Source organism: Calonectris borealis, chromosome 11, assembly GCF_964195595.1.
Source record: "Calonectris borealis chromosome 11, bCalBor7.hap1.2, whole genome shotgun sequence".
NCBI classification, from domain to species: Eukaryota; Metazoa; Chordata; class Aves; order Procellariiformes; family Procellariidae; genus Calonectris; species Calonectris borealis.
In genome coordinates this window covers 3630212-3650363 of record NC_134322.1, presented here as the reverse complement: position 1 = coordinate 3650363, position 20152 = coordinate 3630212, and the positions used below count along the sequence as shown (strand labels likewise).

The 20152-nt window shown below is 55.0% G+C and overlaps 3 protein-coding genes across 3 annotated transcripts; 1 reads left to right on the top strand and 2 right to left on the bottom strand.

Annotated features, from left to right (window-relative positions):
• Positions 1–617: 617 nt before the first annotated feature.
• On the bottom strand, positions 618–2000 carry KBTBD13 (kelch repeat and BTB domain containing 13). The gene has a single exon (XM_075159798.1). The coding sequence runs from the start codon at positions 1998–2000 to the stop codon at positions 618–620; it is 1383 nt and encodes a 460-aa protein (XP_075015899.1).
• Positions 2001–4303: 2303 nt separating this feature from the next.
• RASL12 (RAS like family 12) lies at positions 4304–8445 on the top strand. The gene is made up of 5 exons (XM_075159790.1): positions 4304–4548; positions 4658–4714; positions 5848–5921; positions 6015–6205; positions 7012–8445. The coding sequence occupies exons 1-5, from the start codon at positions 4440–4442 to the stop codon at positions 7394–7396; spliced, it is 816 nt and encodes a 271-aa protein (XP_075015891.1). The 5' UTR covers positions 4304–4439; the 3' UTR covers positions 7397–8445.
• SLC51B (SLC51 subunit beta) lies at positions 8397–15782 on the bottom strand. The gene is made up of 6 exons (XM_075159788.1): positions 15615–15782; positions 11846–11949; positions 11228–11602; positions 10781–10924; positions 9868–9958; positions 8397–9057 (listed from the first exon to the last, which is right to left on the bottom strand). The coding sequence occupies exons 2-6, from the start codon at positions 11883–11885 to the stop codon at positions 8847–8849; spliced, it is 861 nt and encodes a 286-aa protein (XP_075015889.1). The 5' UTR covers positions 11886–11949; positions 15615–15782; the 3' UTR covers positions 8397–8846.
• Between the last annotated feature and the right edge of the window lie 4370 nt (positions 15783–20152).

Here is a 20152-nt window from a genome sequence, read left to right as displayed (position 1 = left end):
CCGCGGCCAGGGAGACCTCCCCGGGGAGCGCGGGGCTGCGTGGGAACCGCGCTCCTACGTACGGCTCTGAAACGGAGCCGCAGCTGAAAAAGCATTCAGCGGGCAGGAGCGAGCCTTGACGTGGATCCCTGTTAGGAGGTATTTTCCTTCAGAAGAGGGGGAAAAAATACCCAAACCCCAAGAGTAATTGAAAAACACAGGGGTTTTTATAGCTTTCCTTTTAATTCCAGGATATAAGGAATGATTTCCCATTGGAGCAGAGAGGAGGTGGGATGCCGCACACCTTCAGAGAGCGGTCAAAATAAATAAAACCTGTGTTTGCATCTCCTTGGTATCTGTCCTCTGCAGAAGCCGTGAAGCCCTGCACGTGGTCGGCTCGTGAGCCCACGTCTGGTAGGACTCTGCACACAGCCTGTGCAGCGCAGGCAGAGGCAGGCAGCAGCTGCCTGCAGCCCCTTTCCCTCTGGCAGGGTCTGGTGTCACCTCCAAGGTCCAACGTGACGCGTCCCTGGACCCGAGCACGGCTCCACGGGGAAGGAGAGGAGCCCAGGGAAGCGGTGGGTGCAGAGCCAAGGCCACGTGCAAGGAGAGCATCCCAACGTGGGACGGGGGGCCACCTATGTCGCGACGTCATGGTCGCGCCTCGGCAGCCGCAGGAGGAAGGTCTGCAGGGAGCCGCTGCGCGGGAAGCCCGCCCGCTCCTTCTTGAACCTCCAGGTCTCCTCTTCCACGGAGTAGAGGAGCGTCAGCATCTTGTTGACGGTGTAGATGGTGTCACCCCTGATGACGGCGGTGAAGAGGGCTCCTTTGCTGTTCAGGAACTGCCCGGGCAGGGCGGTCCACTGCCGCGACGTCAGGTTGAAGCAGTCGATGACGCAACGCAAGAAGTCATCTGAGGGGCCGTTGCGCATGACGTAGAGGTTGTCGCGGTGGGCCACCATGCAGTGCCCGTAGCTCTGGTGCCGCTTGAGCTCAGTGACGGGAAGCCATGCGTCTCTCTGGGTCTCGTACTCGTAGATGACGGTGGTGTCCAGTGGCTTCCACAAGCAAACAAAGATCTGCCCCATGGCTTGGGCGCAGGGTGCCGCCGCGCTGGGCTGTGGCAGGTCGGAGACAAATGTCCAGGTGCTGGAGGCCACGTCGTACCTCTCCACGGACTTCAGGGAGATCTTCTCGTACTCCCCACCGATGGCATAGAGGTAGCCCTCGTGGCCCACCAGCCTGACGTCGTAGCGCAGCTGATGAGGGCTGGGGAACTCGCTCCAGGCGTTGGCATCCGCGTCGTAGCAGAAGCTGCTCTCCACCACCTGCTTGCTGGCCCCATAGACACCACCCACGATGTAGATCTTATTATCCATGGTCGCCATGCCAGCTAGGAACGTGCTGGCGCTCAGCGGCAGGCAGGAGAGGGTCCTCCACGTGTTGGTCTCCTCGTCCAGGTAGCAGATGGTCCTGGAGAGGTCCTCCAGGAACTCGAAGGTGGGCGTGTGGGCTCCTACCGCCACGAAGGTGCTGGGCAGGAGGGCCTCCACGTAGGCCAGCAGGTCGGCGGAGAGGCAGTCCAGGTACTCCTCCAGCTCGGCGTAGCTGTCCCTGATGTAGAGCGCGGCGCAGTGGAAGAGGTCCAGGAGACCGAATATGGCGGCGGCTTGGTACAGCAGGATGCAGTTGTCGGAGTTGATGGAGTGGATCAGGTACTTGGCCAAGGGCTTCACCTGCAGGAAGGCGGCACACTCGACCGCCTGGAAGGTCTCCTCGCTGCCGAGGATGGGCCTCTCACCCGCCAGCACCCGCAGCATGGCGAGGAACCCGGCCGCGCTCAGCTCCCCCAGCCCGATCTCCTCCTGCGTGCTCTCCTTCATGCCCGAGCGGAAGAGCGCACGGAAGTACTCGCTGCTCTCCACCAGCAAGGTCTTCTCCACCCAGAACGACTGCTCCTCCACCCGGATACGCACCCGCTCCGGGGGACCTGCCCGGGAGCCTTCCTCCTCCGGGGTCATCCTCACCCGGGGGCTCAGTGGCTCTCGGTGGGGGGGGGAGCAGCACCCAATGCTCCTCCGTGCCGTGTCCCGGTGCAGCCCCCTCCTCCCTCCAGCACCCTTTGATGCCTTTGCTGCGCTGCCCGGCGGCCGCCACGCCACTGCCTTGTAATATAAATACCTTCGGCTAAAGATAGCCGAGCTCGTGACCGGGGCCTTTCAAAGGCATCCGCCGAGCTCAGCTGCCCACCCAAAACACAGGCAGGGCGCCGGCGTCACCGGCCGGCGCGGTTCACGGCGGAGATGCCCGGCTCTATCAGGGCTCGTCCCACGGAGGCCGCCCGGCCGCCCCGGGGCAGACGGGTTTCACTCTCCCCGCTCCCGGGCATCCTCCTTGCGACGCCCTACAGGGACGGTCCCCACCCCGGGGGGGGCAGCGCCTTTGGGTGGCTGGGAAGAACGTGTTGCTGCGCTATTGGGTTTTTTTTCCTTTATAAAAGTGGGTTTTAGGGCTGCAAATCTCCGTGCCATCCAGCCCGGCCGTGGGAAAGGTAGGAGGCATGGAGCAACCTGGGCAACATCCATCCCTGGGGCAAGGAGCCATAAACCAGCCTGTGCTTCGTCTGGGGACCCCGGGGCGAGAAAACACCCCACTGCCCTATAACGCCCGGCCGTGGGCAGGGACACCCCCCCCACGACTCATGTAGAGGTTTTCAGTGAAGAAAAGGGTTATTCGTGGCACGTCGCTGGTTTGTGTGCTCTTCACAGCTTTTTCTGGCTAGAAATTCCCATTTCGCCTCTGCCGTGGGGTGCCAAGGAGGGCCGGCAACCGGGCCCCCAATTTCCCCCATCACCCCCTGCAGCTGGTCTTTATTTTTGATGCCTAATTTAATCCAAGCAGCATAATGATGCATAATTTAATCCATCTTGCCAAAGGTATATTTTTTCCTCCCTCCTTAGCCCCTCATCCCAGCAGCCGGGAGCTCCTGGGGCATCGCGTGACGGCAAAGCCATTGCCCCGGGGTCGTGGCCCCCGCAGGTTCCCCAAAAAATCTCAGTTTAGGGGAGAAGGTGAAAGCTTTGCGTTCGTGTTATTGTTATTGATCCTTGCGGCTTAAAATCCCACATTTAGCTCTGATGGCTTTTAAGCATCCTTGACCTGTGTCCAAAGGGGGCCTGAGGGTCGGGGGTCCCCAGAGGGGCTCTGCTTCCCGCAGGGGAGCAATCCCCATCCTCCTCACCCTCCCCATCCCTGGGGCTTGCAGGGACTTCCACACTCCCAGACTATTTTGGGAGGGTTTAAAAATATCCTCCCGGCATTAACGGGCAATAATCCCAACGGCGCAGCAGCCCCGCATGGCCGCGGAGCAGCCTTTGCCCCCCAGCCCCGGGTATGGTCCCCCGCAGAAACCCCTCAGGGCCGGCCCAGGGGCCGTATCCTGCGGTCCTGGGCGCTGAGCCCCATCCCAAATGGCTGCGATCGCCATGACAACGCTGACTTCAGCCTCCGCCACCTACTCGGGCTCCGAGCCTGCTGGGTGCTGGCTGATGGCTCGGTGCGGGCAGCAGCGGTGAGTACTCCCCGTGCTCCCCTTTCCCCCCTCGGGATCGCGCCTTTTGGGTGCAAAAAGGTTTTTTTTTTTACCCCTGCAAAGTCTCTGCCAGCAGCAGGAGGTGTCTGTGCTCACACGGGCCGGGCAAGCGGAGGCAGGAGGGTGGCTGTGCTGGCAGCATCGCTCCCGGGTGCTGCTGCTGCCTGCGGGAGGTGTAACGAGTGCACCGGCCTCAGCCAGGGGAGCGGAACCGGGCTTTCGCTTGCTGGGGGCTCGGCGAGGTGCTGGGCACACGCCGAGGTGGCCACCAAGCGTAGGCACGATGGGTTTCGGGGCTGGAGGTCCCTGCCCGAAGCCCCGGGATCTCGGGGGGCCGGCGTGTGCCCTGCCGGGGGGACCGTCCTCGGGGCGGCCAGGGCAGCGTGTCCAGCGCGGCGCCGGCGCGGCCGCTTTCCTTACAAGGAGTTTGGCTGGGGCCCGAGCGGCGGGAGCCGCGCTCGCCTCCGCCTGCCTCATTCATCGGCAGCCCCGGCGGCACAGGGGCCGCTGCTCCCCCGGCCTCGGGCCCCGCGCACCCCGGCGAGCCCCCCGTCTCCTCCGGCGGTGGGTTTCAAGGTGGGAGGCTGCGTTTCTCTTCTCTTTCTGGGGTGCGAAGGGTGGGCGGGGGCTGGGGGGGGGAGGTCCCTGTCTTTGCTCGGGTGGGATGCTGGCCGCCAGCGTGGGATGGTGATGCCGGCCGCCCTGGCTCTGGGATGCGGATGGAGGAGAGCGGATCCCCCTCCCCGGTGCCGCTGAGCCCCCCTTTCCCCCAGGCTGGGGCACCCCACGAGCCAGGCGGCAAGAAGGTGCCCATCCGGCGTGGCAGCGGGTGCCCCACGTCCCCCCCGCTCTCTCCCCAGGGCAGAGGATGTCCTCGATGTTCGGCAAACCCCGAGCCGGCGGCGAGCGGCCGCCCCAGAGCCCCCTCACCGAATGCAACGTGGCCATCCTGGGGTGCCGAGGGGCCGGCAAGTCAGGTGAGACGGGTGCCCTGCTGCCACGGGGATGGCCGGGCACCGGGGGGGTGCCAGGGTGCCGGTGCTGTGGGGGGACGCCCGCCTCACCCACCTCTTTCACCTCCTGCAGCCCTGACCGTGAAGTTTCTAACCAAGAGGTTCATCAGCGAATATGATCCGAACTTGGGTAAGACGCTTTCTCCGCGGGTGTTTCCCCCCCGGTTCTCCCCCACGAGCTCCCACGGAGCATCCTTCCCATCTCCCGCATTTCCCACGAATCTGGTATTTATGGGGAAAAAAAAAAAAAACACCAACACCCAAAATTACATGAAAAACAACGGAAGGGCTGGATTTGACCCAAACCCGCTTGTAAAAACAGAGGTGAAAGCAGCGCTCTCTCCACGGGCACGTCCCTCGGGGGAACGTCGGCTCCTCGCATCGCCCCGAAGGAACTGGAAGCCGAATTATTGGGGGTCCTTGGGGAGCATCTCGTGCCTCCTGCTCGCTCCGGGGGGGCCGCAGGGGAAGGGCTGGGGCAGCAAGCGGGGCCGCAGGGTGGGCGGCCTCGGGGGCTGCGCTTTGCAGTGAGAGGTTCTAGACATTTTTTTTTTTTCCACTCGTTTGAGTAATTAATAACTATTTTCCTAGGCCTGACTCCAGGGCGCGGGGAAGAACCGTAAATGATTTATCGGGGACATTAGAGAGATATGGACCTTGTCCAGGAACTGACTCCAGCCCCTAATAACTCAGCGACTCTTAGGAAAGAAGGATAAATCCTTTCCTCCTCAGATCTTTTTTGGGAATGTGGTTTCATCTTCCCACGTCAAAACCTTTCCGAAACTCATCCGTTAGGACCCGGCTGGGGGAAGGCATCTTCCTCCCAGGGGAACGGCTGAGCGGCTCTCCCCGCCCACCCTCCTTCCAAAAGAAAGGGGTGCTCCTTTTGCCTGATTTATCGGGAAACAGCCCCGGTGTCAAGCCCCCCCCTCGCCTTATCTCACCAGGTCGTGGCTTTTAGATTAGGGCTGAGCCCCGCGTGCAGTGATGGCCGCGCCGGGCTCCCTCCCCTCCCTCCTTCTCCCACGGGAGCCCACGCTTGCGGCATGCAGGGGGAAATAACTGCTCCCAGCCAGGAGCATCACCGCCATCCCCCAAAATAATGTTGTCTCGGGAAGGAGCGAGGTGGGAGGCTCCGGTGGAGGATGCTCCTCATCAGGAGATGAGGTTTTTCCATGGTGTCCCAAGCATCCAGGGCTTTGCTTGGCTTTGGAGAAGACGGGACACCCCAACCCGTCCTCACAACCACCCTTCTCCTTGCAGAGGACACCTACGCCTCGGAGGAGCTGGTGGACCAGCAGCCCGTGCTGTTGAAGGTGATGGACACCGCCGACCAGGTGAGGCACCGGGGCACCGCTGGTGCCAAACGCCCGGCGTGGCCCGGCTGGACCGCGGCTGGACCAGGGCTCAGCCGATCCTCTCGCCCCCAGGACGGCCCCGGGAACTGCGAGCGCTACCTGCGCTGGGCCAGCGCCTTCCTCGTCGTCTACAGCATCGACGATAGGAAGAGCTTCGAGGGCTGCCAGAGCTACCTGGAGGTCCTCGCCCTGCACGCGAGGGGCTGCCAGCGCCGCTGCCCCGTGCTCCTGCTGGGCAACAAGCTGGACATGGAGCAGTACAGGTACCGGGCGCGGGGCAAGGCTGTCTTGTCCCGGTGCGGGAGAGCTCACAGATCACCCCCCATCCCTCCGGCTGGGGTGCAAAATCCAAATCTGATTTTTTTTGTGGTTATTTCCACCCCCCTTGGTATTCACCACATCCTCCCACATCTCCGAGGTTCCTGCTCTTCTGCCCGGGGGATGATGCGTTTATTTTGAGCCCGTTGGTATTTTCAGCGGGATGTTTTTCGGCTGCGTGGTAAGGCAGCGTCAGCGTCCCCGGGCAGGGCTTGAGCCTGCTCCAGCTCCTCGCTTCCCTTTGGACGTGCCCGTTCCCTGGAGCTCTTTCTCATCCCGTCCCTGCTGCCAGGACTGGATGTCCCCGGTGTGTTTTTCTGGCCTTTTGTGCCACTCCGGGGCCGCGCTGAGTGTTGGTCCCACGGGTCCTTGAGTCACGCGCGTTGCTGAACCCCCAATGCTTCCCCCTCCCCACGGCAAGGACCTGCCCCATCTCCTCCCCGCTTCCCAGCGCGTTGCCGTCGCATCCAGCCCCCTGCGTCCCTGGCACACGTCCCTGGCACAGGAGGTTGCATGATTCCCCAGGGACCCGCGCAGCCCATGGCCCTGGGATTTCGGGAAAGGCAAAAAACTCTTTTGGATTCATGTCCCCTGCTTGTCCCAGGAGAGGGGGCGAGTGGGTGCTGCCCTGGTGCTCACCGCAGGCATGGGATGCAGGGTCCATTTCTTCTCGCCTGCACCCCTTGCTCCCCTTTTCGGGTGGTTGCAGCACCCCAAGGGAAGCTGCACCCCTCCCCTCCACTCCCGCCAGGCAGGTGCCCGCAGCCGAAGGGATGTCCCTGGCGAGCAGGTTCGGGTGCCTCTTCTACGAGGTGTCGGCGTGCCAGGACTTCGCGGGGGTGCAGCACGTCTTCCACGAAGCCGTGCGGGAGGTGCGGCGCCAGGCGGAGCAGTGCCTGCCTGTCCGGCCACTCTTCATCACCGAGGAGCGTCCCTGCCCGCCGGTGGCCACGCCGGTCGCCCTGCCCACCCGCCACGGCTTGGCCAGCTGCACCTTCAACACCCTCTCCACCGTCAACTACAAGGAGATCCCCGCGGTGGCCCAGGCCAAGCTGGTCACCGTCAAGTCCTCGCGGGCTCAGAGCAAGAGGAAAGCTCCCACGCTCACCTTGCTGAAAGGTTTCAAGATATTTTAGGATGTGTCCCTGTGGGCTGCAGAGGCGGCGGCAAGAGACCCCCGTCCCCCCAGCTCAGCAAGGGCTGAGACCATCCGCAATGGACTCACGGGCACCGCTGCAGCCGCTGGCGGACGGTGGCCCCGGTCTCTGCGCCGGGGCAAAGCCTGCGGTGACAATTCGGCGAGCAGACGGGGTGCCGAGAGTCTGAAATCGGCTATGGCATCACTCTGCTTGCCCCCATCCTGCTCTCGTCCCCCCTGGCCAAGCACTGCTGTGGTGTTCGCACCCTGTCCTGCCACCGGCACCGGGGGCCAGCCCAGCTTTCCGTGCGGATCCGAGCAGTTCCCAGAGCAGCCGGAGCCACAGGCACCACTGGGAGGGCAAGGGCTGTCGCCAGGGACCCCCCAGGCGTCCCCTGGCGCACAGCGAGGGGAGCCCAGGAGGGGGGAATTAATCATTAATCAAGCATGGAGGCACCCATCTCGTTTGTCTCACGGGTCCCCTGACCGAGCAATAAGTAGGAGGAATTTTTATTTTCTTTTTTTTAATCCAAACAAGAAAGGTGCAGACATTGTTTCAGCCAACTAAAGGCCTCAGGTGTCCTGAAACTGATTCCCATGCATTGAAATAAGTCATACCAAAATAGCTGGTTTTTTAATCAACTTTTTACACTATACTGTTCCTTTTCAAAGGCTTTGCAAGGAGAGATGCTTCACTGACGAGAACACGCTCTGAAAAGCCTGTTTAAAAGACTGACGTATTTCCAAAAAAGTCTTAAATTATTTCACGGCTTCTACACGTGCCCGGCGAAGGGCGTGAAGTGAGCCCTGAAGCAGCCCAGGCTTTACCTGTGCCCAAGCCAGGGCTGTGCGTTTGGTTCATTTGCTGTATCAGGTTAAACGTTCTGCTTCTCCCTGGAGTTGCAGTTACTCTGCAGAGTAAAATATCCATGTGTATATTTGTACATATATACATATATATATATATGACCTTACTGATGGAGAGAGAGATTCAATATGGGATTTTGTCAACCACTTTGGAAAATATTTTAATAAAGACGATTTCTGAAAAGAACAAAAGTGCCTCTGCTTCAGCGTGGCTGTTTTCCTGATGGGACTTGACGGCGCATTCCCTGGCTGACCGCAGGAAAAGCCTCCCGCCTCCCGCCCCGGCTCAGCTCCCCCCCGTTTGCGGCGGAGGCAGGCGGGATCTGAGGGAGGGGGTGAAGCTGCCGCAGGAGAGAAGGCTGGAGGCAGCCGGGCGCAGTGGGTAAAGACCAGCCAGCCCCGAGCTGAAACGGGGGAGGCACGGGTTTGCCTCGAGTCCAGAGCTGCTTCTGCTGGTGCAGCTCTGCTGCCTTCTTTTTTTTGTTTCCCCAGGCTAAACTGCATTTTTAAACTTCCATCACTATGAATCGAGACATTCTGATACATTCCTTAGGGCCTAAATGTTTTGACTTCAGCTGCTGCTATATGGCATCCTCAGACCTCTCTGTGTACAGAGACGTGACTGTCCCATCCTTCCACTGAACCATCACTTCTCCTGATCTCTGATCCCGGGGCACTGGCTCCTGTTCGGCCAGGCTGTATTCCTGCACAGGCATCAGCGCTTGCTTGGCTTCCAGCTCAGCCTCCTGGGCGGTTTGCAGTGCTTCTCTGTACATGTGGATCTTCCTTTTCCTGCAGGAAGGCATAAAAAGGAAACGCGGAGTGAAGCAGGGAGCCCAGCCCACATCACCCCAGCGATGGGTTACATCCATCTCTTCGCACCCTGGCCCTGGGAACACATCAGCTGCTTACGGGCAAACCCCGCCAGCTGCACTGCGTCACCAGCGTGGTCTGAAGTGTTTGAGTACACGCAGCCACGGGGCTCACCCTTGCAGAACACACAGCGCGCCACATCGCCCGAAGCGAGGCGGTAACACCCAGCAAGCCACCGTTAAAATGAGAGCATGGCAGGCCTGTAACATCAGCTCTTTTCCTCTCATTTTAAGATGAAAGCTCTGACCCAGATGTAAGTTTTCTTGCTGGAGAAGACAGCGAGTTGCTCCTCAGCTGCAGGGCTGCTGGGCAGCAGTATGGCCCAGGGGAACATGGTGGGAACGTGGGGAAAGGCTGGGAGTCCTGCTCCAGAGCCCCTGTATGCCCCTGTACTTATGGGAAAGCACCTCACACCACACGTTTAATGTCGCTTCCCTCCCAACGGCTCTGTTGGGCTGGGCAGAGCTGTTGCAGACGCTTTACCCGTGAGGATCCAGGGCCTGGAGGAGTGAAGTGGCTCGTTCCAAGGGACACGTGAGGAGAGCAGGGAGTCAGGCAAGGTTTTACAATGAAGCACAGTTCAAAGGGAGTTTGTTTTTGCTCTTCTCCCCATCACTCAGGACTTGTTCCCGCCCTGCGTCTCAGCATCTGCCCTGCCCTGTCTGTCTGCCTCGGGGGGTCTCAGCGCACCACCACAGACGAAAAGACTCCCAAATTTTCCTGACTCACCTGTTTCGCACAATGTTAACGGCCAGGAGGAGAAGACCCAAAATCATGGCCACAAAGGAAAGCGCAAGGATGGAGTAATTCCACGCTGACGCTGGATGAAAGCACAGAGGGGCAGCGTTAGCATGCACAGAGCAGTGTGGCTCACAAAGCCCAGCCAAGCGTTTCCTGAGGATACCCAAGCTCAGAGTGCCATGGCTTGGCTGCAGGAGGAGGGGAGAGGTGCTGGTGTCCAGCTCAGCACCCAGAGCTCACGTTTTTGGGCATAACCTCAGGCAACTCCCCCTTCCTGGGCAGGAGACTTACACAACTGCTTTCTGCCGCTCACAGCCCCCTGCCTCAGGCTCTGTATCTCCCACATCTCTCGGGCTTTCCAACCTTGCCCGAGAGCCGTGGGCGGCTGAGCCTGAGGGTGGGAGCAAGGCTGAGAGCTGCAGCATCCCACCATGAGCACTGCTAGAAGGGCCCCTCTGCTCTGCAGCCTTTCTTGCCTCTGCCACACTCAGGCAGGTAGATTTTGCCTTCGAACACCGGTTGGGGTGTGCAGCACAGATGGCAGCGGATGCTCCGTCCTTGATATTTGTGGCTTTGAAGTTGATCCTCAGGGCGCTGACCTGCTCGTATCGATCTGCTCCCTCCACCCAGCCAAAATCACTGGTCAGCCCAGACCTTTGCTCTCCTGGCAGGCTATGCCTGGAAAGAGGCTGAACCCCGCTCTGGGAGGAGACGCTATCTCAGGCCATGTCTTCACCCATGGTCCGCTTCTTCTGGAGGTGAGACTGAAGGTTTATATATCTGGGGTAAATCACCTCCTCGGGTAATTCCCTCGGGCACCTCCTTTAGGCAGGAGGGTTAACAGCCAAGGACTCTCTATCTCTATTTCAACTCTCAACCCAGGAATGTCAATGGGACTTACGGTCTTCTCTGCGGAAGAACCAGAGCAGCTCCTCCAGCTCTTCTTGATCCATACCCAGCGCAAGGGTCGCGTTGCCTGCTGTGTGGTCATACACGCGTGTGCTGGTAAGGGCTGCAGGGAAGTACCTGTCTTGCTCTGCCTCAGCTGTGGATGAAAAGAGCAGAAAGATGCAATGGTTGCTCTCTGCAATACTTGAGGCCAGAAATGACCTTCGCTTTGGCTCCCAGGGTTGCCCAGCACATCCCTCCAAGCAGGCAGAACGCAGCCGTGAGGGCACAGCCTTATCTCATACACAAAGAAGTGGAGAGCATTTCTGGCTCACACTGCAGATCCCATTATGGTGGGGCACCCAGGGTTGGAAAGACCCCAGGACACTGACTGTGCCTTTCCGCACTCCCCAGCAGCGCTTGGGCATGTACCACTGGTCCCCGGGTGTGCGGCACTTACCTGCTTTCTGCTCGCACACGCTCCTGTCTGCAACATCTTGCCATTGGGCCTTCAGGCCTCCCACGTTATTGAGAGCGACTCCTTTCCTGTTTGCCACCAGGAAGCCCTGGCTGCTGCCCAGAGGAGAGAGCAGAGAATTCGAGCAGTCCCAGGTCGTGTAGCCTGCGCTGCCGCAGAGACTTGTCTGCACTCTGTTGGCCCCCACCACGGAGAGGCAGCTCTGCGTGCCGTGATTCATCAAAGAATCGCCTTGCCAAGACCAGTCCTGGAAATCTGACTCTGGATTACAGTCCTCCAGCAGTAAATTCCCATTCATCAGGCTGGCTTGTAAACACAGCTTGAGTTTAGCATTTTTCATCAGAAAAGCTTCACTGTCTGCAAAGAAACCAGCATATGATTTTCCCCCTAAGCACAGGACGTATACGCACACAGAGTGTATAGGGCAGATGGGAATGACACTTGCACATGTACATCCAGTTCCTGCGAACCTGCCCTGCAGACAATGTCTTGTTGTAACCCCTGCTGAGCCTGGTGTGGCTGAGAGCCTGTGAAGAGACACAGCCTCAGCACGTGTGACCTACTTCACCCACACTGTTATCCTCTAAGCCAAGACTCTACCTTGCAGCAGGAAAAATGGGATTATCCAGAAGAACTTCATATTTGTATGTGCAGCTGGGATGGATGATCACGCCTTCACCAGTGTTTCTTCAGTGCGCAGATGCCTGGGAAAGAGAGAGAGCCGAGAGGTGAGGGATAACCTCGCAGCATCCTCTGCCAGCTCCCACTGTGCGGTGCCACTGGTGTTATCAGTGGGAGCCCTGAAGTTATACGAGTTATTACTCAGAGGGACTGGGTACAGCAGGCCAGCATGTTTCTCCTCTGGTGTCTACAGCAGATAAAAGGAGACAAAAGCACAAGTAGAAGTCATGATCTTTTAAACGACTCTGTGCTCATGCTGATTCCCCTCCCTGCTCCAGCTTTGTATTCAGAGAGGGGACCTGATGTACCCCTGCAGCTCTGGCACCCGTTTTCTTCTGTGAACGTGAGTCTGAGCTGCCAGGACAGGGTGCAGACATCCTGGGAGCCACTGAGGTGATAGCAGAGTGGGTCTGGCACAGGGTCTGCTGCCCGGGGTTGGACCCCTTGCCTAGGTGACCCTGTGCAGATGCGAGCTCGGCTGCTGAGAGCCAGCCCCTCCCCAATTAACCTCCCTGCTTCCCTCCTTGCTCTCCTGCCACAATCCTTAGAGAATACATACCTTGTGGACAGTCACTACTGCTGCCAATCCATGGATGGCAGAATAAGGGTGTGGAGATGAGGAAGCGGAGGGCTCAGCTCCAAGAGGAGGAAAAGTCAGCTTGCCATTGAAACAAAGGTATCTCCCATCCCTCAGAGAAGCAGAAAGCTCCTCCTTGACCTTTAGTCCCTCATTTATCAGTGGCATCAATCCAGCTTTTATGGCTGCTTGTCCAACTCAGTTCTTCAGCCTCCTCTGGAGGGACCTGACCCGACCTGAGCAGAGGGTTCCCATCTGTCCACTGCGAGTTAGTTTGAGATGGTTAGGCGGCTCTCCCTAGCCCATTGCTCCGCCACTGGCCTCATCTGAACTGTCACCCACCGCAGGTGAATGACACCACAACACACATGGGTCCCTCAGACATGCTGGCCCCACAGGCCATTAATTATTATATGAACACTTAGACTTTTACAACTGTCTGATACTCTCAACTTTTACCCGCGTTTGTAGTGTGGCCTGGCACTGAAACTGTTCCTTGAAAATCGCTCACGAGCATGTTCCACCGTGCCAGGCGTGTCAACAACGCTGCTGCTGACTCCTCAGGGAAGCATTTGTCCTACCGGTTATAGACCTAATGATTGCTACTATTTCCCCCCCCTTCTCAATGTCTTCACAATTCAAAGTTCACATTTTATAGCCAACCAGGCATGCAGGCTTGCTCCCTGCTGCCAGAAAACCACCTGTTAGCAATTCTTTGAGGACGGGGCTCTGAAATACATGGTCCACTTTGACTCTCTATTTCAGAAAATATGGGTAAAGCCGCTCCCCGCAGTTAGGCATGCCAATTACCTTACCCTTCAGGTAACCTTTAGTTTATTCACATGGTTCACTCCTCAGAAAGGAGGAAATAAAGCCTTGGTGCCAATGAAATCAAGTTACAACTCTGCTACACTCTAATAAGAAGTGTCACTTGAATGTGTTAAAGCTTGCTGTGCAAGGCTTCTGTCTAATCATTTGCTTGAACAGGAATAGTTGACATGCATGTTGCTGATTTTCTCCTAAGGTGTTTCATAACTTGTGGGGCACCTCCTGGCGTCCGCACTAAAGCTGCCATACACAGCAGGGGTGCCAGAAAGCTGCTAGAAGTACTTCACTGCTTCATAAAGCAGTGACCGCCAAATCTCCCCCAGACGTGGGAGGCTGGAACTTCTCAGGTACAATACAGTAGCAGAATGGATATTTATCATGCGTTAACAGGAAATTTAGGTAAAAGACTTTAAGGGAAACCCCCATTATTTTAAAGATCTTCTACATCAACCTGACCAAACTAGTTTGGAAGTTTCATTCATCAAAGCTATAAAACAAAGTGTTCTCAGGCAAGTGTATCTACCCCAGCGGAGAGCCTGAGCAGGATCCAGAACACCGCCTGTACCACCAGTTTCCCCAATAAGGAAACAGCGAGTCCCGCAATTGGGCTGGACATGTTCTGGAGAGTTTGGATCTTCCAGCCTGAAAGAGAGATTTTTAAAGTCATCTCCTCCAGCTTCCCCCACACAGCTGCTCTGCCTCGCTGCCCACATCCCGGCGTGGGTGAGCACTGCTCCACCAAACAAGCTGAGAGAGCGTGGGTGATGTCTTCACTATTTCTGCCTCGCCCACACGTTTCAGCAGTCACTCTGGCTGCTGTTGGGTGGGGATGAGCCCTTAGATCCAGGCCTTTGACAGCTCTAAGCTGTGGACCTTGGTCTCCTAGCCCTCTGAAGACACCCAAGACCCTTCTGGGGTTGCTTCCGGGCTTGGGTACAACACAGGGAACTCAAATGAGAGAAAGCTCATGCATTTTAAGCTTGTATGGAAGGAGGTAGAAAGAACAAGGAGGCCAGCAAGGAAACATTTTACCTGTGTTATTTTGAGTTTATATTTACACCTGAATAATTTTGTCATTTTTTTCTTTTTGCAAATGAGATTTTCACATCAAAAGCTGCAAAATTTCTATGCTGTGCATACTTCAGGAACCAAGAGTCACTCACCAATGCTGTCCCAAATCCTCTGGTTCAAAGTGAGGATCTGTGGACTTTGGTGGCATCCTATGAAATCTCAAGAAAGTACAGAAAAATGGCAAGTGACTGATTTTTGCTCTACATATTGATCCCAGCACTTAAATGGTAAAATCCTTCCTCATGATGGAAGCCTTTGGAGATATGAGACCCACCACACGCACAAGGCAGAGCTGAGGGATCGGTGCTCTAAAGGTTGGCATAACCCGGCAAGGGGCCTGTCCCGTGTGGGAACACGCACGTCCCCAGCTGCATGTGGACTCTCTCCAGCCAGGGCACAGCACGCGGTGCTGTGAAACCACCATGTGCTTTGTATGTTGGGTTTTATCCAGTTTAATACTCAAGGCTGCTTACCAAGCCAGATGTTGCCCTCACTCTGCAAATGGGAAGTCTTGAGATACTTACTATACTGATAAAAGTAAAGATGGGGGGAAAAAAACCTTCTGGAAAGACCATCAAGTACAGCTTCTGTTGAGATGATAATGTCCCACCTAGTCACTACACAATATGGGGCAATGCACTTATAATGTCCCAGTCTTTGTAAAATAGTCTCCTCTTGTCATTCAGCGTCTGTCTCTGGCGGTTATCTTACCTTAACTGATTGTGTTAAAATGCGTCAGTTATTCCAAATATATCATAAAAGTGGGATGCTCTGTCTTTGGGATTCATACAGGATATACAATGGTACACCACGGAGATACAAATGGATGGGTTAGTTTATAAAGGTATATTAAGGACTGAGTTCAATTAAAGAACACAAGAAAAATGTCTAATATTTAACATACTAAAGCAAGAAGGCAGCCTGTACTATTTTTTAACCTTTGTATAGTCAAAAGTTAAAGAGCAAATCTGAGCTATATTAAATATTTTCCTTTGACTGCTTTCCAGGCTGTTTATATGCAGGAGTTATCCCAGCCTGCTTCTCACTTGCCATTCAGTCTGTCCTTAAACAAGTCATACAGCCTTTGCTTAAAATTTCCAAGGATCCAAGCTTTCTAACTGAAATAAATAAATAAGCCTTTCTTTACAGATAGCTATAAATTAACCCACCAGCTAGTGCACCAGGAATGTCCGTTAATCTCCGCTAACTCACCAGAAACACGCAGTTCCCAGCAGAGAGGAAGCTACATTTCTTCTTTAAGCCCTGCTGTCTGAAGACGTCTCCTCCGAGCACTCGTCAGCGCCTTACTACGGCGACGAGGTTGCCTTTCCTCCTACTCTTGGTATGAGCTGTGATTCATTCTGCTCCTGAGTCATGTGTGAAGGCCAGTCCAACAGGTGAGGTTTGCTCCAGCCCCTGAAAAAAACACACCTCTTTAGTGGGTCAATTTACCGCAGAGGGTGAACGACCTTTTCCCAAAGAATGAAGCGTAGGAACTTCCAGCTTATTTGCTCAAGCTATTGGCATAATCAGTATTAAAAGAGCACGCCGAATAGAATGACACTCAGTAATAAGTTACCCTGGGGTTAAAATAAACTATAACGTTCACTCTGCCTGGCTCGGTCCTCATTGCGTAAAGGAAGCATGCCCTGATAAAGCAGATATTAGCCCCTTTTTTTTTAGTGAATGGTCACTCTAAGGCTCTCAGAGCATCTTACAAGAGCAATTGACTTTGCAGGCAAAGCACAAAGCACCCACCAGAGATTTTGCCATCCCTGTTTCACAGGCACTGGCAATGGAGCTGGCTAAGTCAATAGGCTACTAAGAGGCTTTGCAGCGTCACGAGGCTGATGTGCTGCCTTTTTGTGCCAGCCACATTTGGCAAAGGGGATTCTTTCTCCCTGAACTATCTGATCCATGGATGGAGCTGCATACTGCAAAGCAAGCTAGAGACCTCTCAGCGATGGGCTTGGAGCACGCAACTAGCACTGGTTAGCTTAAGCTTAATTGGAGATGGGCACAGTCTCCTTACGTTCATCCTGTTCTCAGTGTTTTCCAGCTTGAAATAAAGCGTCTTTGGCATTGAAGCCGTGTTCCAGCATGATTAATCCTTTGAATCCCACCTCACATCCGACTCAGAGCTTCCTCTGGCTGCCCCTTGTGAAATTTCACCCAGCAGACATGCACACTCCCCAAACGGAGCTGTTTTACTGTTCAGCGTCAGCCTGGCAGCGATCAGATGGGAGCTCTCACTCAGAAACGCATCCTCCGGGAAACAAGAGCTCCTTTCTGCTGGGGGAAGCAGGTCGAGCCGGGACATCACACCACGCTGTAAATCGTGCCGTCTTTCCTCCCCATTTCAAGTCGGATTATTTAAAAAGTGCCATCACACTAGGGAACTCTTTTCTACAGTGTCCTTGTGACCTTTCCATCGCCAGGAAAGGGGTACAGTGACAAGCAGTCAAGCAGTCTCACAAGCTACACAACAAAATCCTCTGGCTCACTGCCTTTGAGAAAGGTGCAAAGAAAACGCCTGGCCCCTGGAGCAGAATCTCTGAGTCGAGGGATGGAGACGTTAGCCATGGTGAAGAGTGACTGTAACAGGAGGAGGGTGACTGCAAAGCCCGAGGTGGTCTCTTTTCATCCCAATTTCCTACATGGCTTGATTTATGTATCTATATTTTAATTAAAAAAAACATTTTCCCCAACTGCTGTGTGGAAGCTGGGCGTGACAGTACAACCCACATTTCCCTAAACTGAAGCCTCTGAAACCAGGTGGAGAAACCTGATCAGAGGAGACAGAGTGCCTGCAGCCCCTGGGAAGTCACGGGCACCTCTGCAGCTCTGCAAAGCCGTTTGGATCCCGTCCTGCCTTTGGGCTGTTTGCAGAAGAGGTGTCCGACAGCTCCTCCCGTACGGGAGACCCCCAAAGCCCTTGCAAGTCTGATGTCCCGCAGCCAGTGGTGAAGTGATGGGCTACCTCTGCTCGCCTCCCCACGTGGAGTGGTGTGGGTCGGGGACAAGCCCTAGTGCACCAGCAAAGCAGTTCCTATTTCACCCCCTATGCCCCCCAAAAATAGTGTCAAGATGCAGGCAGGTGGCCGAGATGCCTTTAGGACTCAGAGTGATGTACATGGAAATAAAACCAGTTTCTCACTGGTTAGAGTTGGCCCTTGCGCCCAGTAATCCTCTCCTTCCCCAGAGGACTGCGAACGCGCTCAGGAGCAATCTCTTCAGCAATAGCTGTGAGTGTTTTATTTCATATTCCCCTTGACAACTGGTGCTCTTTAACGGGAGGTATCTTTTTACTTCTCGGAGACACTTTCAGTGTCTTTGGCTAGAAAGCAAAGTGGAGATAGGACGTTGATTTGTGTTCTGCTTCCTCCTCGGATTTGTCTTCACTACTCTTAGGAAGAACTTGTCTGACCTTGGCATTTTAATTTTGCTTATCTTTTTTGATCCCTTCTGTGTCTTTGACCTGAAATGCCTGGTTACAGAATAACTAAACATTCAGGGTTGCTTTCCCCCCCCCCCCCATATACAAAAGCAGAGTTCAAATGCAGCAGGAAAGCAAGATTTGTGAGCTTTTTTTTTCATGAAACAATCAGATTGTTGCTTTCATTCTGCTGGAAAAATTTACATCGAAATAAATCTTCAGTGAAATTCATGTACACTGTGTCCAAGGCATAATACTAAATAACAGCCATAATCTGTTTGAAGTGTACAGTCATATCAGAGCTGAGGATGAATTACGTGGGAGCAAGTATACTGGACTGAATTTAAGTCTACTTCATAAACTCACTGCAAATGAAACATTAATTACTTTATGTGCAAGTCTGGCGAAAACCCAGCACCAAGTTTCAGTATTTCCAGGAGCCTTAACTACTGCCAGAACTGAGAATCCGTCTCCAGGGTTTAAGTCCCCTGATGAGCAGCAGGTGAAGCTCCGCACACAGCGCCGATGTGCCGCTGAGACGTTCAGTGCCTCCCGCGCCGGGATTCTATACCTGGAAATTAACACCGAGGCGCAGCTGGATGCCAGGTTCAAATTCCCAGCTTTCGAGCAGCATTTGGGCCATCCAGACACGCATGGTACGTCCCTGGCCTTTCTGAAGTGCTGGTGATAAATCCAGGGTTTCACCCAAGACCTCAGAGAGCTGATATTCGCCGGCACGACACAGGACGTCTCCTTCCAGCCTGCCTTCCTGCGCTGTCTGCTTCTGGAAACCATGAGTATTTTTCAGCATCTGAGATACTATGAGGTCAAATTTTTTCAGCATCTGAGATAAGTGGTCAAATTACACGCTGTGTGGAACGCTGCCTCCTCTCTTTTGGGGCCTGATACCCGTAAGTGCCGGTAATCGCTTACTGTGCAGCAACTAATTGTTCCTTGTTTACCAGCTCCGTACTATCTGTGGTGAGACCGCTCGCCTGCCCTTCTCCCCACGTCCGCTCTCCAAGGTGAACTACGCTGGTTGCTTTAATCTCTTCTCAAGCAGAAGCCATTCCTTCATCCTTGCTACCCTCTTGTTTATCTTTTTATTCTTTACTATACGGTTTCATCTATGCACCCTGAGATGAGGCGGCTGGAATTGAAGAGTGTCCTGCAGGCGACTAAACTGAGGATTTTCATGGGGCTCCCCAAGCAATAGGGAATTAAGTTTTCTGGGGCAATTGATTTTTATGCACCGATTCTCAGCTAGGAAATTACCTCGGTATTTGGTAGCATATTCTTTTCTCAGGGTGCAGGGATGTAAGCACCTCAGTTAGTTAGGATGGCCTGACTCTTTTTTTTTTACCTATAACAGCACTTTCTCATTAGTTTTCCTTTGTCCAAGAGAAGAAAGGCCTAATGATGGGCAAAACAGATGTGAAAAATACGCACAGCGCAGCACAAAACTTCACTTTTCTTAATGATCCTTCCTTCATGTATCCGTCTGACATAAATTCTGTCATCCAATTTCCAAGTAATTTACATGTTTTCACTGGCATATAGGAAATGTTTCCACATTCTCACATTCCATGTTTTAGAAATTCCTACTGTCAGACTGTAGGACATACTGAGATTCAGATGCGCGGGGAATTCGTGTATGTAATTTACATTGAATGAAAATCTACACAAATAAACCATCTTCCCATGGGGAAAAAAATGTTCTTAGCAGAATGATAAAATATTTTCATTCTTATGTTATGGGAGAAGACAGTTCTTTAAGTGGTTATTCTGACCCCATGGTTTACAAGAAAACATTCTTTAATCACTGTTAAAACAAAGCTGTCCAGGCACACAGAAATCAGCTTTTCAAGCTCTGCATCTGAGCCAGTGGAAAATCAGTGGCTGCGGTGTCAACACCCCTTTCTGCCCTGATGTTTTCCCACATTATCTTTGCACTGAGGCAGAGCGGCCAGTTTACGGTCATGAGGGCCGGGGTTACGGGTCCACCGCCACGGGAGACGCTCGCTCGGGCAGCACCGACGCTGTGGAGAGACAGAAGGCAGGGCTGGAGGCCGCGCTCGGGGTGCGCAGCCGAGACCGGGGTTGAGGCATGGGCCTGGCTGCGCTCCCCGCCACCGCTCGCCTTTCCCTCGGCGTGGTGCTACCGCCTCGGGGCTGGGAAGCGCTACCCGGGGTAACACGCTGCCCCGAAGCGCAGCTCGGAGCGTTGCTCCCGGCCAGCCCTGCCCGTCGGTCCCGCTTTCCCCGCACCAAGATGGCGCCGCCGCCGCCGCAGCCCAAGGGGCGGTCGCGCGAC